Raw genomic sequence first — 17,537 nt, 5'->3', positions numbered from 1 at the left:
TGGCAGCAGACCTGCAGCTCCTCGCCTCCTGCACTCACCCTACCCAGCACCTCTATCTTCGCTCTATTGGTTTAAAGCCATTCCCCGTGTCCCATTGCTCTCTGCTCACGTGCAAAACCCCTCTCCTGATGTGTGTCAGCCCCTTCAGGCACTGAAGGCTGCACTGAGGTCTCCCCAGGCAGCACTGTCCCCACTGTCCCCAGCGTGCCAGTGCTGCCTGCCTGGGGTTAAGGTCACTGCTTGTGGTGCGTCAGCCGAATGTTTAACTTCTTGCTTATTTAGAGTTTCCTGTATTGTGATAAGATCTCATAAACTTCCCTGATATAGCCTGACATTAACCCCGGCCATCCAGGCTGCCCTGGCAGCGGTGTCCAGGTGTCACCATCCATCCCACCGGCCTCACCCAGGGGCAGGAAGGAAGGAGCAGAGCGTGGCAGCTGTGCCGGCACCGGGCACGTGCACATGCCAAGGAAAGCACAGAGGTTGCCAAATAATGGGGCTGAACTGCTGGAAAGGAGATCTGCAAAGAAAGCCCTGGGTCTACTGGTGGCCCAGGAGGCCAATGGGACCCTGGGGTGCACTGCACAGAGTGTGGCCAGCAGGGCAGGGAGGTGCTCCTGCCCTCTGCTCTGCACCGGTGGGCACAGCTGCAGCACTGTGCCCAGTGTGGGGCTCCCCACTTGCAGGCAGACTGGGAAGAGAGAGCCCACTTGAGGGTGCAGAGATGGTGGAGGCCTGGAGCACCTCCTAATGGGGACAGGCTGAGAGCCCTGGGGCTGTGCACGTGGAGGAGAGAAGGCTGAGGGGGGTCTGAGCAGTGCTGGTGGATATGTGAAGGGTTGGGGGTGAGGAGGAGGGGGCCGGGCTGTGTTTGGTGAGGTGGGGGAGTCTCCTTCTGTGCAGAGATCCAAACCTGCCTGGATGCTGTGTGTGCAGCTGCTGGGGGGAGCTGCATAGAGGTCCCTCCAGTTCTGAGGTTCCGTCCCCATCCCTGGGGGTATTCAAGAACTGCAGAGATGTGGCACTCGGGGACGTGGTTAACGGGCACGGTGAGGATGGGCTGGGGTTGGACTTTGTGCTCTCGGAGGTCTTTTCCAACCTGAATGATTCTATGATTCTGTGCCCAACAGCATGCAAACTCAGAGCACCTGTCCCCACTGCACGGAGCAAGCTGCAGTGCAGTGTGTGTGGCAGCAGCAGCGTTGCACTGTGTCCCAGTGTTGGCACACCTTCTCTGGGCTCCCTGCACGGCCACTGGAGCTGGCTCTGGGTGCAGGCTTCGACTGACGTGATTCTCAGCACCCTTTTCCTCTTAATTTGGCACTGACCTTTCCATTTTGGTCCTTTTGGACTAAAAGTGGCATCCCTCCCAATGCTGTGTCCTGCTAAATTCAGCTGTGGCCATGCAGTGGGCGGCGGTGCTGGGGCTGGGTGCCGAAAATATCCCTCCTGCAGCATCCCCCCCCAACCAGGTTCCTCCTGCAGAGGTCGGGGATGTCCATACCCCCAGGACAGGGCTGAGGTCGGGCCTTGTAGCAATGCAGATCCCCTGGCACGGCCATCCCCTCCAGGGGTTGTGCAGGAGCTGTGCAGGAGCAGAGCCCCCGGTGTTCTCACTGCCATCATCTGACTCCGTGCTGCAGCAGTGTGACCTTAAGCAGCTCTGGCTCCATCCCCCACATCCCCATCTCTGTGCTCAGGGGCAGCACGGACTGGGAATGACTTGGGGGGCCGCTCACTTTGCTGGGGTTTGGCCCAGCCAGGGGAAGTCGTGGGCAGTGCCCTTTGGCAGCAGTGTGGGTTTCAGGATGTGAAGCCATGTGCAAGCCCTAGGGGAGCTCAAAAAAAAACACCGAGCAGCTTGGTTCCATTGTTCAGGGAAATGTCAAGAGCTAAGTTGGAGATAAGGAGCAGAAGGAAGGAAGCTTTCACATTACACTTGGGCCCGAGCACCGACACCCTTCTGCTTTGCTGGATGGGACACCTGCTGACAGCGAGCGTGGGAGCTGCGTGGCTCACCCCATCTCTGTGCCAGGGCGAGTGCAGGGGGTCAGGGTCAGTCCTGCTGTGGGCCAGGCACGCAGCTCCAGCCCCTAATGCCCTTCTTGTTCCTGCAGGGAGCGGGGATGGCCAGGGACAGATCCTGCAGCGCTTCCCCGAGAAGGACTGGGAGGACAACCCCTTTCCTCAAGGCATCGAGTTGGTGAGTCTGCCCCTCTGGGGACCTCCGGCTGCAAGCAGGGGGTGGGGACCCCCTCATGCCCACCACAGCCCCCTCTGTTGCTGCAGCTCCCCTATGGGAGCTCGCACTACTGCAGGCCTGAGTGTGCTTCGCTCACATCTATGTGCCGGGGGGGGGGGGGGGGGTGGCGTCCTTTGACATCCTTTCCCCACCCTCCAGCTGTGTTCTCCTGCTGCTGTACGGCCCTTTGAGGGTGCACCCAGAAAGCGGCACACCCAGCTCGATTTGGCACTGCGTGGGTTCTTTGCAAACCAGCTTTTAACTAATCAAGGCTAAGAGGATTGTTCTCCGTTTCTAAGTTTGAACTGAAGTTCTTGGAAAATCTTTCCCTGCTGCATCTCTCCCCGCTCCGGAGGACAGCAGTGTGGGCTCCAACCTGGCGAGGCTCTGCACTCCTCTTCCCCTTTGCAGATCTTCTTTATTTCTGGCTGAAGCACGGCACAGAACATGAAGGCAGGTGGTGTTTCAGAAGGCTCTGTGCTGCCTTATGATAATCCCAGGGTCCGTCTGATTTGTAGTTCCCCTCACTCTGCTCCTCCTGCTCCCAGGGATGCCCATTCCCACAGCAAACCCTGTGCTGCAGCACTGAGAGGCGGTGCCACTGAGAGCCCCCCATGCCTGGAGGGGTGTGGGGGTGTGGAAATGCTACCCACAGCCCTTTCTGCTGCCCTGAGTGCCACAGAGGCAGCACCTCACTGCTCCAGTGGGGACATGCAGGATGTGCTGTGATCTCCAAGCAGGTTTAGTGCTGGCCAGGACAGTTGCAGAACTATAGAAGGATACAACGGTTGGGTTGGAAGCGACCCCCCAACACCCCCCCCCCCACCATGGGATGGGTGCCACCCCCAAGCTGAGGCTGCCCAGGTCCCCATCCGTTGCCTTGAGCACCTCCAGGGATGAGGCACCCACAGCTCTGGGCAGCAGTGCCGGGGCTGCACCACTCAGTTATGGGTTCCTGGTGCAGAAGTGGGTGGTGCACCCGATCCCCATCCAGGTCTGTCCCTACTACTTTGCTGCACAGAGGGCTTGGCCTTGTGATTGTGTTTTCTTAGAGCACAGAACCCCAGAACCATGGGGGCTGGAAGGGACCTGTGCAGCTCCCCCACTGCAACCCCCCCAGCAGTTCCCTGCAGCAGCTGCACATAGAGCATCCAGGCAGGTTTGGATCTCTGCGCAGAAGGAGACTCCCCCACCTCGCTGGGCAGCTGTGCCAGGGCTCTGCCACCCTCACAGCACACAGCTCTTCCTCACGCTCACACAGAACTCCCTGGGCTCCAATCTGTGCCTGCTGCCCCTTGCCCTGGTGCTGGGCACCACCAAACACAGCCCGGCCCCCTCCTCCTGACCCCCTGTGTTGTGGGTCTGTGGCAACCTGACTTCTGTCCTTGGCCACCTCCATCCTTTCATGGCATCCTGCAGAGCTGGCCACCATCTCCATCATCCCAAGTGTGCTGGTGCTGGAGGACCTCCATGCTGGCTGTGACTGTGTGAGGCTGATAGGACGCCCCATGCATGCCCTTCCTCTTGGAATCATAGAACTGTGGAATCATCCAGATTGGAAGAGCCCTCCAAGATCATCCAGTTCCATCATCGATTCCTCCCACCGTGCCCATCTGTCCCCAAGTGCCACATCCCTATGTTCCTTGAAAACCCCATGAGGCGTGGACTCCCCACTGCCCTGGGCAACCTGTGCCAGTGCTGACTGCTCTTTTGGAGAAGAAATGCTTCCTAATATCCAACCTGACCCTCCCCTGGCTCATCTTGAGGCCATCACCTCTCCTCATGCTTACCTGGAAACCACTGGGCACTGCTGGCCTTTGCAAGAGACAGCTGCTAGAGAGCTCCTGCCGGGAGCAAGCAGCTCAACAGGCAGATAACATCAGAGCTGGATGTGTCTCTCAGTCCCTGTCCTCATCCCCTGCCTCATCCAGGTATTGTGTGGTTGCTGCACCGCATCACGCCCAGCGGTGAGCGTGACGCGCCGTCGGAGCAGCGGTGGTGAATCCTTCTGTCTCACACTCACCACAATTCCACCACTGGTTCTGGACTTTGCTATTTACTTTGTCTGAGGCAAAAAAAAAAGCAAGACATTATTTTCCTGCTTCGTGCTTCCTTGTCGTCTGTAGGGCGCTCGGGAACCGTTCCAAGGAAGAGGAAAGTTGTGCTTTTTTCCCAAGGGTCGAATCATCCAGCCAAAAAATCCATGGAATCTAAACAACGGCACTCTCGTCCTTCTGGGAGCTGCTGGGTGGCTCTGAGGCGTTCCTCAGTTGTCGGAAGCCCTTCTGGGTGTGCAGCTTTTGGGCTGAAACCAAGGCAATTTGGGAAAGTGGGGCCAACCTCACTGCGAGGGGCTTGTGTGATGCGTTATGGTGCGGTCACATCGACGCTGAGTGGCTCATGCAAGGAGAGCCATTTCTGGTGTTGTAGCTTCTGCGTCTGCTCACTGACAGCATTTCCAGACAGAAATCTTTGTGGTTTTTCAGTGGAAGCTCCTCTACAGACACAGAACGTGAGCACTTCTTCTTGTTCTGGGAGCGTTGCTCCTGCCCAGTGGCTGAGGATGGCTGTCTCCAAGCTGGGAGCACGGTTATCAGGTGTCAGTGCAGCTTTGGGCTGGGATTGAGAACCTTTGCTGCTCTCAGAGCTGCATCAGCGAGGCGTGCATTGCAGCAGTGAGGGTTGCTGCTGATCCTGGAGGTTGTACAGTGCTGTGCCTGCTGGTTCCTCCTGCTCCGGTGTGTGTGTTGGTGCAATTCCTCCTGCTGCCTGTAGCCTTTGTCCGCACATCAGTCCGCAGGAGGGTGGTGCAGGTCTGCCTTGCACACATGGAATCACAGAATGGTTTGAATGAGAAGGACCTTCATGGAATCGTAGAATGGTTTTGGTTGGAAGGGACCTTCATGGAGTCATAGAATGATTTGGGTTGGAAGGGACCTTCATGGAATCATAGAATGATTTGGGTTGGAAGGGTTGTTCACGGAGTCATAGAATGATGTGGGTTGGAAGGGACCTTCATGGAGTCATAGAATGATTTGGGTTGGAAGGGACTGTAGGATCACAATGCTTTGGGTTGGAAGGGACCTTCATGGAGTCATAGAATGCTTTGAGAAAGAAGGACCTTCGTGGAGTCATAGAATGATTTGGGTTGGAAGGGACCTTCATGGAGTCATGGAATGATTTGGGTTGGAAGGGACTGTAGGATCACAGAATAGTTTGGGTTGAAAGGAACCTTCATGGAATCATAGAATGGTTTGAGTAAGAAGGACCTTCGTCGAATCATAGAATGATTTGGGTTGGAAGGGATGGTCATGGAGTCATAGAATGATTTGGGTTGGAAGGAACCTTCATGGAATCACGGAATGGTTTGAGTAAGAAGGACCTTCATGGAATCATACAATGATTTTGGTTGGAAGGGACCTTCATGGAATCGTAGAATGATTTGGATTGAAAGGGATGTTCATGGAGTCATAGAATGATTTGGGTTGAAAGGGACTGTAGGATCACAGAATGGTTTGAGTAAGAAGGACCTTCGTGGAATCACAGAATGATTTGGGTTTGAAGGGATGTTCATGGAGTCATAGAATGATTTGGGTTGGAAGGGACCTTCATGGAGTCATGGAATGATTTGGGTTGGAAGGGACCTTCATGGTATCGTAGAATGATTTGGATTGAAAGGGATATTCATGGAGTCATAGAATGATTTGGGTTGGAAGGGATATTCATAGGATCACAGAACGGTTTGGGTTGGAAGGGACCCTCATGGAGTCACAGAATGGTTTGGGTTCTGTAGGTTTGGTTCTTGGAATGCTGCTCTTATCTTCCACAGAGCTGTGCCCATCTTTCAGAGAGCACTGAATCATCACTTATCCTTACTGAAAGCATGGAGCTGTGTCAGGGGAGGGCCAGGTGGGGGTTAGGGAAAGGCTCTGCACCAGTGGGCAGTGGGCATGACCCTAAGATGACGGAGCTCAGGGAGCATTTGGGCAATGCTCTCAGACATAGGGGTTGGGTTTTGGTTGTGCGGAGCAAGGAGTTGGACTCAGTGATCCCTGTGGATCCCTTCCAACTCCAGAGACTCTGTGGTGGTTTGGCAGAAGGCTCTGGATAGGTGGGATCGAGGTTGTGTAGCACTCAATGAGGCCAGATGAGAGGTGTGACCATTGGACCACAACAACCCCATGCAGTTCTATAGGCTCGGGGCAGAGAGGCTGCCCTGTGCTACGTGGGAGAGGAGGTGGATGTATGTCCTGAAGCCAGAACTGCAGTAGGTTAGAAACAGCTTCACTCAGCGAGGGCTGGAGCTGCTGTTGGGGCCATCCTGTCCCTGCTGCCCTGTTTTCAGCCTCCCTTCTGTCACCCTGCGCTCAGAAACCTCTCCGTTTTCCTGCTCTTTCCACGGAGTCCCGAGAACATCAGGGAATTTTCCAGTGCTCGCCAACCCAATGCGGATGCTGAGAAGGGGAAGGGCAGGAAAATCCCTTGAGATTTGGAAACCACGTGAGGAGTTTTGGGGCTGGAATTACCCACAGGCACTCGGGAAGTCCCCAGGAAGCAGCAAAGCACTGCAGGGCCGCATTGGCAATGCAGGGAGTGCCACCTCCCGGAGCATCGCGCCCTGCTTTGGGCTGGGTTAACTCCACTCCCCCGGGTTAATGTGGGGCTGTGCTTGGGATTTAAGGGAAATAACGTTGCTCACACACCGATGCTTTAGCCCTGCAGCCCCCAGCCCCACTGTTCCTGTAGCAATGGAGGGGCACGGGGCAACGTGCAGCCCCATCCACGCTGCTGACCCCATCCCCTGCCCTGTCTCGCAGTTCTGCCAGCCCAGCGGTTGGCAGCTGTTCACAGAGAGGAATCCCCCCACCTTCTTCGTGGCCGTGCTGACTGACATCAACTCAGAGAGGCACTACTGCGCCTGCTTCACCTTCTGGGAGGCTGTGGAGAGCACGCAGGTACAGTGGGAGTGGGGCTGGGGAGAGGGCAGGGGCTGCTCCGAGTGTCCCTGTGGTGGAAGAACCCGGCATAAGGCATTGGGAAGGGTGTCTGTGCCTGAGCTGGGGCTGATCTCTGTGTCTCCACAGCCTCAAAGCCACCCCAGGAATGGAGAGGAGGAGGAAGAGGAGTCGGCGTCTCCCGTCCAACCGGCGCAGCTCTTTGCTCCCAAGAGCCTGGTGCTGGTGTCACGGCTGGACCACGCCGAGGTGTTCAGGGTGAGTGCATGGGGCAAGGGGAGGCAGTGAGCAGCACCAGCGTGGAGCTGGCAGAGCTGGGAGCTCAGCAGGGAGCCAACTCCACGCCCAGCATTGCAGAAAGGCACCACCACCTGATTCTGTGAATGCAACACCCGTGAAGAACAGCCCGTGCCTTTGGGGACCTTTATCTCTGCCACCTTTGTTTTCTTCCTTACGTGGCTGTGACAGGTGTGGGAGGGCATGGGCTGCTCACAGGTGGCACCAGCTGCCTTGCACTGCTGCCTGTGGTCCGAGGGATCCAAAAGAGGAGTCCATCTGACACATACAGCAGGCGTGCTGCTAGCCTGGGTGCTGGGTGAGCACCCCATGTGGAGGGGGATGTCTCCATCACGCTTCTCCCCATCCTCCTCCTTTCCCTCCCACTGTGGGGTATTGCTTCTGGGCAGTTGCTTAGAGCTCTTGCTCTCAGCCTGCCCCAGTATGGGGTGTTCCATCAGGTTGTTCAGCCACCACTGGGATTGAGAAGGACTGTCAGGGAACAGCGTCACCCCATTCTTCAGCCTAGAGCTGTTACAAATGTCAGGCTTCACAGGGTGCCCCAGATTTCAGCCTTAAGCTGCGAACTTCAGGCTTTGTAGAACATCAAAAGGACATCCTATGGGGACAGCTGCTCCCACCCCAGCTCAGGCACAGGGCAACTGGAGAGGGGTGCCAAGGACCACCTCTAGGTGGGGGGTTAGAGATCAGAGATAGAACCATTCAGGTTGGAAAAGAGCTCTGAGATCACCAAGTCCAACCCCAACCCACCCCCACTGTGCCCACTGACCGTGTCCCCGTGTGCCACATCCCCACATTCCTTGAATAACCCTTGGGATGGGGACTCCCCCACTGCCCTGGGCAGCCTGTACCAGTCCTTGACTGCTCTTTGGGAAAGAAATGTTCCTAATACCTGACCTGACCTCCAGGGATGGAGGCTGCTCGGCCTCTGGGCAGGCTGTGCCAGTGCTCCGGCACTGCGCCATAACACAGTGCTGTGTGTGTGTAGGTAGAACCACAGAATCACGGAACAGTTTGGGTTAGAAGGGACCTTTGTAGACTCATGGAATCATAGAATGGGTAGAGTTGGAGAGGACCTTCACAGAGTCACAGAATGATTGGGGCTGGAAGGGCCCTCTGAAAGCCACCAGGTCACTGTCTGTCCTGTGCTGAGCACTCCCCATTGGGATGCAGTGCTCCAGGTGAGGTGTCCCAGCACAGAGCAGAGGGGCAGATCCCCTCCCTCGCCCTGCTGGCTGCACTGCACTGCCCTGGATGCACCCAGTCTCTGGTTGGCTCTCTGTGCTGTGAGGGCAGTGCTGCCTTGAGGTGCTGCCCTCACCTGTCCCCCCACACAGGGTCTTTTTGGCAGGGCTGTGCTCCATCCTTCCATCCCCAGCTCGTACTGATGGTGGGGGTTGCTGGGAGGTGTCTGAGCATGAGTTGGGCCCGTGTTGGCTGATAGGTGGTCACAAAGCAGCAAGTGAGAGCAGTGAGACTGACGAAGGAACACGTGAGCAGCAGGGAGCTTGGATCATGAGGCCATTTCCCTTGTTGTGAGCAGTCCATTGTATGGCATCGCCACCTCTGGGTCGGGGTTTGCCTCCGCAGAGCTGGGATGCTCTGACATGCACGGCTTGTTTGGGGTCAGAGGGCAGAGCCAGGTGAGCCAGGCTGCTGCGGGGAGAAGCAGCTCATGCTTGGGGATGATTTAGGCTGATATTGGGTCATCTGCTTTATTGCAAGAGAAAGACATTTGCTGCAGAGGTTTGTTCCCTGCGTGGTGGATGGTTCCCAGCCCATGTTATTTCACCAGCATGGGGCACTTGGGGTCTGTGGGCACATGGGGGGTGGGGGGGTGGGCTGGGGTCAGGCTGGGTGTTCTCAGGGGTCTTCTCAAATCTGAATGGTTGTGTGATTCCGTGATTCCTTGCTGACGTGGGGAGAGGGTTTGAAGAGAAAAAACAGAGGGTGCCTTGAAGACAGATTCCTCGAATTCCTGATCGATCGGAGTGTTCCAGCAGCCAATCCATGTCCCAGAGGACGTGCTGCTGGACACTGCCTCGTGCTGCATCCTGTCCTGGAGCCGATGCTGGCTCCCAGTGTGCAGGGAGGTCAGTGCCCAACCCTCGGGGAGAAACAGGGCTCCTTCCTGCCCTGTGTTTGAGGCTTTGAGTGAGATCTGATGCAGACCTGCAGGGACCAGGAATCCCCCTCTGCTCATGCTGACCTGGTGGGGATGGCAGGGAGGGTCAGTGCTGCTGGCTGGAGGCAAACAGAGTGCGTGCTGCATACCCCATCCCTGCTGGGAAGGGCTCTGGGGGAGAGGTTGGAGGGAGGACCTCAAGCACTGCAGCCAGGAGCCGTGGGCTGTCCCCTGCTTGGGGTCAGGCACTGGGCAGGGTGGTGCTGCTGAGGGCCAGGAGGTGGCTGCTTCCTGCTGCGATGCTCAGCCACGCTGTGTTTTCCTCTGCAGAACAGCCTGGGCTTGATCTACACCATCTATGTAGACGGGCTGAACGTGTCCCTGGAGAACGTCATTGGGAACTTGCTGACGTGCACCATCCCCATCACCGGTGGAGCCCAGGTGGGTGCCCCCCAACCTCCCTGCACTGCCTCATCCTCTGCTCCGTGGCGTGGGGCAGAGCCACGCTGCGTGGCTGCATTCTGCTCCTGCCTGCCTGAGCCTCCTGCAGGCAGCAGCTCGCTGCACCAGCTGCTGGGGGGCTGCTGCATGCTCTGCTGCTGGCAGGGCCTGGCTCGTGCAGGCAGCACCTTTGCGAGTGCTGTGGAGCAGAACAATGCAGCTCCATCAGCTGGAGCAGCTCAGCCCCTGGAGTGGCTGAGAGCACCTCGCTGTGGGTCAGCAGCTTTGTCCCTTCCCCCCCTCTCCCCCCAAGAGCTGCATAGATCAGTTCATGCTGTGCAAACCCCTGCTGTGGTCCGTGGTCTCCCTGCATTGGAGGGGTCTTGCTGCTCTGCTTGGGCCCATCTGAGCACACAGAGCATTGCTCTGGGTCAGCAGGCACAGGCTGTGCGTGCCTGTGGTCCCGAGGTTTGAGCACAGACTTGGATAGGAAGGACATTTGGGGCATAGGTAAATGGATGAAACATTGGCTGTGTCTTCTGAGCACTTGGAACCAATGGTGTGTGTTTCAGTGTCCAAGTAGTCCTAAAACAGAGGAGCAGAACCGAGTGAGCTCCCATCCTGAAGACATTGATGCATTTTCACACTCCTCTGTCCAAACTTCCCAAGCTTTCTGAGCATTAAACATTAAAGCAGCACAGCAGATGAGTTCCCACTTAGATATCAAACCTGACTCTTGGAAAAGAAGGCAGAAATGAGGTTGGTAGCTTGTGGTTCTGGTGAGGAAAGTGCTCCTGCTCCAGGTGGGCAGCAGGTGGGTGAGTGATGGAGATGGGAGAGGTGGGCAGCACCCAGGCAGACCCTCTCACAGGAGGTGTTTGAAGGCAGCAGCACAGCCCCTCCGGAGCTGTTCTGCCACTCTGACACTTGGATAGCAGCTGTGGATGTGGCTGTGGATGTGGCACGTGTCCCTGCACTCAGCCAAAGGCAGCACATGGGGGGAAGGAACCTGGCAGCACTGCAGCTCCGTGCCTTCAGGCAGAGGCTCTCCCCACTGCCGAGCCCTGGGACCCCAAGGGGGAGTTTTGCTCCCTGTCCCCATGCAGGCTGTTGGTTTGGGTGCTTTGTGCCTGGGTGCAGGCAGTGCATTCAGGCTGACCTCGTGCCCCAGCGCTCTGGATCAGTGCTGGCTCTGGGGCTGGCTGCCAGTCACACCTGGTGCTCTGGAGAAGCAGGCGAGCCACCACTGAGCTCGTGGCCGTGCCAGGCTGGGTGTGGGCACCCAACAACATCCCACCCCATCTGGTTCCTCCCGGCTGGAGCCTACACACAGCAGGAGGAAGGCAGCGAGCTGCGCTTTGGGCACTGCCATTTATCACCTCCCCCTTCTGGCAGGATCCATGCGTGCCATGGGGACACGCAGCACGCCGCGGGGAGGACGGTGTGTTGGTGGCACTCCCCTCCCTGTGCTTTCCCTTTGCTCCCGCTGTGTCCAAACGCTCTTTCTCATTGTGGTGGTGGCTGCTTTGCTTTGTCTGTGTGCACCTCTCCTCCTCTGAGAGCGCTGCTCCCCGCTTTGTGCCTTCGTCCCCCCCTGCCCCCATCTGGCTGCGTTTGTGCCTTTCTAACCGACTGTGCTATCTTTGTCTGTCTCTATCTCAGCCTGACGCGGACGACGAAGCAGTGGTACGCACACCTTTTCTTTCTGGGGTCTGTGTCCTCGTTAGCCCCCTCTCTTCCTGCTGTCGAAGGGTCGTGCAAGCAGCTCTGGTGCTGCCACATCCACGGGGCTGGTTCCTGCCCCGTGGCATCGCTTCCCCATGGTTAGGAGGCCCAGCTTGCTGCTCGGGTGCAGCTCAGGGTGTTGGCTCTGCCCGGCCAGAAGCCTTTATTGGGAGCAGCCCCCTGGGCCCACAGGGCTGAGCAGGGAGATGGGGCACACGGCCAAACTTACTGCAGAGCAGCACAGCCCTGGAGAAGTGCTCATTGAGCCAGCGCTGCCCTCGTGTCTCTGGAGAGAGGCCGGGGACCTGCAGGCATCCCAGTGCTGCAGTTTGGAGAAAAACTACCCAGGAAAAGAAGAGCTGAGGCTGTGCCTGCTGTGCCCCAGCCCTGTCCTGGAGGGGCACGGGGCTGCTTCTTGGGCACTGTGGTCCTGGGTCCTCGTGCTGGCCCCTTGCTGAGTGCCACCCCATCACCTCCTGCATTCTCTTGCAGCGGACGATCTCGCTGGGCGCAGGGGACAGGCAGGTGATCCAGACACCCATCAATGACTCGCTTCCCGTCAGCAGCTGCAGTGTGGCTCTGCTCTTCCGGCAGCTCGGTGAGACTTCTCCCTTTGCCTCTTTCCCAGCGGGTCCGGGGCCAAAAGCAGCTCAGGGCTGTGAGCTCAGGGCTCAGCTCCAATTGCATTGGAGACAGCTGCCCCGGCTCTGCCCTCCTGCATGGGGCAGCAGTGGGCAAGGGCAGAGGTCATAGAGCCAGTGAATCACATGGCCTGGGTTGGGAGGGACTTTGTAGATCATTGAGCCATGGAATGGTTGGGTTGAAAGGGACCTTGTACATCACAGAGCCATAGAGTAGTTGGGTCGAAAGGGTCCTTGCAGATCATGGAGTCATAGAATGATTGGATTGGAAAGGACCTTAGAGATCATTGAGCTATGGAATGGTTGGGTTAGAAGGGACCCCTCAGCCCTACCCCTGCCCTGGGCTGGATGCCCCCCCCCAAGCTGAGGCTGCCCAGAGCCCCATCCATGGCCTTGGACACCTCCAGGGATGGGGCACCCACAGCTCTGGGCAGCATTGCCGGGGCTGCATCACCTCTAGGTGAAGGATTTCCCCCACATCTGATCCCATTTTCCCCTCTTCCAGTTTGAACCCGTCCCCCATGTCCCATCACTGTCTGTATACAGAGCTGCCCTCCTTCAGTGTCAACTCCTTCAGGCACTGAAGGCTGCGGTGAGGTCTCCGAGTGCCTTCCCAAGGGATGGGGCTCCATGGGTGCCCCCCTGGAGGGTGTCAGCTCCTCTGCTGTGCAGAATGTGGAGATGAGAAGCAGGGTGTGAGGATCTGTCCTGAAGCACAGGAGGGGAACCCTCTTTCTGAGTGCTGCTCTCTCCCTTCTCCCCAGGCATCACCAACGTGCTGTATCTCTTCTGCGCAGCGCTCACTGAGCACAAGATCCTCTTTCTCTCCAGCAGCTACCAGCGGCTCACCGATGCCTGCCGGGCTCTCCTTGCACTTATGTTCCCCCTTAAGTACAGGTGAGAGAAGAGCCTCAAGCCCCAGACTGAGCTGGGGCACTACCTGGGCTGTCTACCACCCCTTTCTCCATAATTACCTGGGCATTAATTATCCGTGCTGTACACATTGCTGGTGCAGGGCAGTGGCAGCAGTGTGGGCACTGTGAAGGATGCGTGTGGCTGCTCTCACAGCTCCTTCCCTGGAGCCCTTTCTTTGTGCCACTGTGTTGTTGAGCCATAGAGTGGTTGGGTTGGAAGGGACCTTATAGATCATAGAGCTACTGAATGGATAGGCTGGAAGGATCCTTAAGGATCACAGAACCATAGGATGGCAGAATGGGTGGGTTGGAAGGATGTGACTCAGGGTTGGTGACACAGGGAGTGCTGTGGGTGCTGGTGCTGGGCTGTGCTCCCCCAGGGAGGGCAGGGAACAGATGCTGGTGCCTGGCAGGGCTCGGCTGGCTGCAGCAATGCTCATCTCTTGTTGCAGTTTCACGTACGTACCCATCCTGCCTGCACAGCTCCTGGAGGTACTGAGCACGCCGACACCCTTCATTATTGGAGTCCACTCCATCTTCCAGTCGGAGACACAGGAGCTGGTGAGACCTCATGAGCTGGAGCAAGGGAAGCAGTGGGATCACAGAACTCAGAGCCATGGGGGTGGGAAGGGACCTGTGCAGTTCCTCCACTGCAACCCCCCCAGCAGTTCCCTGCAGCAGCTGCACACACAGCATCCAGGCAGGTTTGGATCTCTGCACAGAAGGAGACTCCCCCACCTCTCTGGGCAGCTGTGCCAGGGCTCTGCCACCCTCACAGCACAGAGCTCTTCCTCACGCTCACACAGAACTCCCTGGGCTCCAATCTGTGCCCGCTGCCCCTTGTCCTGGCGCTGGGCACCACCAAACACAGCCCGGCCCCCTCCTCCTCACCCCCAACCCTTCAGATACCCACTAGCACTGCTCAGACCCCCCTCAGCCTTCTCTCCTCCACCTGCACAGCCCCGGGGCTCTCATCCTCTCCCCATCAGGAGGTGCTCCAGGCCCCCACCATCTCTGCACCCTCAGCTGGGCTCTCTCCAGCAGTTCCCAGTCTGCCTGCAACTGGAGAGCCCCACACTGGGCACAGTGCTGCAGCTGTGCCCCCCCTCCCAGTGCAGAGCAGAGGGCAGAACCACCTCCCTGCCCTGGTGACCATGCTCTGCAGTGCAGCTGAGGGTCCCATTGGCCTTCTGAGCCACCAGGGCACACTGCTGGCTCATGGTCAGCCTGCTGTCTACCAGGACCCCCAGGTCTTTCCCTGCAGAGCTCCTTTGCAGCAGCTCAGCTCCCAACCTGTCCTGATGTGAGCAGCCACGTCCCAAACCCTGCTTCAAGCAGCAGCTGAGCACTCAGCTCATGCTCACGGTGCTGTGCTGGCTGCCAGCTCGGGCTGTGCTCCAGGCTGGCTGGGGCTGCTCTGCGTGGGTCAGGTCTCCGTTCCACGCTGCAGCAGCTGGGTTAACTGAGGATTTGATTTTGAAGCTCAGCTGGCAGCGTTGGTCCAAGAGACTGTGCTGGCACTTCAGCCCGACAGACTTCAGCGTAGAAACTGAATGGAATGAAAGCATAATGAGCCTGATCTCAACTGAAACAAGCTTTTGTGCAGCCTTCTGAGCAAACTGAACGGTGCCGTTCTGGTGAAGCAGGAAGGCGTCTGTGCTGGGGCTGGTGTCAGTGTGTTCCCTATGAGAGCTCACCCAGCTTGTGGTCTCCGCTGCAGGCAGTGATGGGAACCACTTACAGTTCATGTATTACAATTGAGTATTTAATAGATAAGAGAAAGTAGATGCTGGGGGCTGGAATGCTTGAGCTTGCAGTGGGCAGAGAGGAGACAGACTGGTGTTCCCCACGTCCCCTCTCCTTGGCTGGGTTATTTCCCTGTTAGCTCACCATTACCAGCAGGAGGTGGTGGGCCGTGGCTTGGCCTCATCTCACTCCTGTCTCACCCCTTCCAGCTGGATGTCGTTATTGCAGACCTGGATGGGGGCACAGTGAACGTCCCTGAGTGTGTGCACATCTCTCTGCTCCCTGAGCCTCTCCTGCAGCAAACCCGCGAAGCCCTCTCCATGGTAAGTGCCACAGCTGAGCTCTCCCAGCAGTTCCTGTGTTGAACTGGGAAGCTCAGCACTGGGCACAGTGCTGCAGCTGTGCCCTCCCCAGGGCAGAGCAGAAGGGAGGAGCTCCCTGACCTCATGGCCATGCTCTGTGCAATTCACCCTGGCGTCCCGTTGTCCTTCTTGGCCACCAGGGCACACTGTTGGCTCGTGGTCAACGTGCGTTCAACCATTGGTCAACTGTTGGCCACCAGGACACCCAAGTCCTCTACAGAGCTCCTTTAAAGCACCTCTTTGTAATGCATTCCAGGGTCCCGTTGGCCTTCTTGGCCACCAAGACACACTGTTGGCTCATGGTCAGCTTTTGGCCAACCGTTGGTCAACCATTGGTCAACTGTTGGTTGACCACAACGCCATTGGCCTTCCTGGCCACCAGGGCACCCTGTTGGCCATGGTGGCCTCTGGTGCACGACTGTGCTGTAGGGTTCATCTGCCAAAGGTTTCTGGGAATCAGGTGGCTGGGTTCCAGCCCTCGGGCAGGAAGCAGCTGCAGCCCTGAAGCTGCTTTGCTGGCTGTGAGAGCGTTCCCAGCCTGCTGGCCCTGCAGAGCGGGTGCCGGGACAGTGCAGCCAAACAGCAGCTGGAGAGAATCAGAATCATTCTGATGGTAGTGTGGGAAGGGACCACAAAGTCCCCCCAGCCTCAATCCTGCCATGGGCTGGGTGCCCCCCACCAGCTCAGGCTGCTCAGGGCCCCATCCATGGCCTCATGCACCTCCAGGGATGGGGCACCCATGCTGCTCTCAGGGCAGGCTGTGTCAGGGCCTCAGCATGCTGTGCCTGGCTGTGGGCAGCCCCTGGCATGACAGAAGCCTTTCCCATAGCTACCAATTGCTGCAAGTCTGTCCCTGGGCCCCTCAGAACTCATCTGTGGGTCCTGCTGAGCTTCTGGGGAATGCAGCCTCGCGTTTCCCAACTGTGAGCACAGATCCCCAGGGCCCAAATGTTCCTTGTGCCTGTCTGCAGGTCTTGGACCCAGAGCTGGAGGTGGCAGATCTGGCATTCCCCCCTTCTACGATTTCTGCTTCATCTCTCAAAATGCAGGTGGGTAAAATGGGGGCGCACCAGGCCTCGAGGAGCAGAGAGCCCAGATGGCATGAGACTGCCGTCCCTGGTGGGCACCCAGCACCCTGCTCTGGGATGGGAGCTCCACAAGTAGCCACAGGGCTACAAGAGCTCCTTGCAGGGCTACAAGAGCTCCTTCCTGCATGCGTGCAGTCTCAGGGATGCTGGGAAGGGGAGAGCACTGGAGATCTGTCCACCTCCTCTATTCTTTGGAAGGTCCCTGACTTTCCTACCCTGCTCAGCAAAGGCTGATCCTGACACGTGATTGTGATCCCTTTGCCCCGTGAGCCCTCTGTCCTCCTGACTGCACTGTCCATCCCCTTGCAACAGGACAAGGAGATCCGGGCTGTCTTCCTCCGCTTGTTTGCACAGCTGCTGCAGGGCTATCGTTGGTGTCTGCACATCATCCGCATCCATCCTGAGCCCGTCATCCGCTTCCACAAGGTATGGCCTGGAATGGCCCTGGTGGGCATGGGCCTGGCCCTACTCCCAGCATTGGTGCTGGGAGGGAGCCAGCACGGAGCAGGATCACACTCCTACTCTTCACACTGCCCCGCGTGGCCGTGGGATGACTCTTTTTGAAGTGGGTTGCATTGAGGTCAGGGAGAGAGAATGCATGGAAAGGGTCACATAAATATAGCTGTGTCTGGAAGTAAAGTCCTGTGCTTCCAGCAGGTGATTTCTGCACCACTGCCAGCTCCACCTGCATCCCTTGTTTGTCCTCGAGTGTCCCAAGGTCCTGTGGGTCAGATGCCATTTCCCTGTTTATGCCCGAGCGCAGTGCAGCTGGGGCTGTGTGCTTCCTGGGCTATTCCCCACGCCTGAGGACAGGAAGCAAGACCTGGGGAGAGGAAACAGCAGCACCTCGGGGCTGGTGGCAAAGCCAAGGCAGGAGAGGAGGAAAATATGGGAGGTGTTGGGGTTCTGTGGAGGAGACCTAACACAGCAGAAGGCAATGGGAGCAGAGGGATGCGAGCTCAGCATGGCCATGGCATCAGCTCTTGTCCTGCATCATGCCA

General features: G+C 57.7%; 1 protein-coding gene across 15 annotated transcripts in view; it reads left to right on the top strand.

Moving 5' to 3' along the window:
* Window positions 1-17,537, top strand: part of SBF1 (SET binding factor 1) — a 61,406-nt gene that overhangs the window by 24,432 nt on the left and 19,437 nt on the right. For 11 of the 15 annotated variants that reach the window (XM_040662796.2, XM_040662735.2, XM_040662681.1 and 8 more), the window contains 11 exons: window positions 2,118-2,203; window positions 7,060-7,197; window positions 7,327-7,455; window positions 9,950-10,060; window positions 11,723-11,746; window positions 12,278-12,383; window positions 13,191-13,323; window positions 13,793-13,901; window positions 15,296-15,409; window positions 16,420-16,497; window positions 16,849-16,962. In XM_040662796.2, coding sequence (XP_040518730.1) covers window positions 2,118-2,203; window positions 7,060-7,197; window positions 7,327-7,455; window positions 9,950-10,060; window positions 11,723-11,746; window positions 12,278-12,383; window positions 13,191-13,323; window positions 13,793-13,901; window positions 15,296-15,409; window positions 16,420-16,497; window positions 16,849-16,962 — 1,142 coding nt within the window. The remainder of the gene's footprint in view (window positions 1-2,117; window positions 2,204-7,059; window positions 7,198-7,326; window positions 7,456-9,949; window positions 10,061-11,722; window positions 11,747-12,277; window positions 12,384-13,190; window positions 13,324-13,792; window positions 13,902-15,295; window positions 15,410-16,419; window positions 16,498-16,848; window positions 16,963-17,537) is intronic. The other 4 variants (XM_040662789.1, XM_040662807.1, XM_040662725.1 and 1 more) reach the window with 1 other exon arrangement.

The sequence above is a fragment of the Gallus gallus genome, chromosome 1 (assembly GCF_016699485.2).
Source record: "Gallus gallus isolate bGalGal1 chromosome 1, bGalGal1.mat.broiler.GRCg7b, whole genome shotgun sequence".
Taxonomy (NCBI): domain Eukaryota; kingdom Metazoa; phylum Chordata; class Aves; order Galliformes; family Phasianidae; genus Gallus; species Gallus gallus.
The sequence above is the reverse complement of the archived record's forward strand: the minus strand, read 5'-3'. Positions and strand labels throughout refer to the sequence as shown.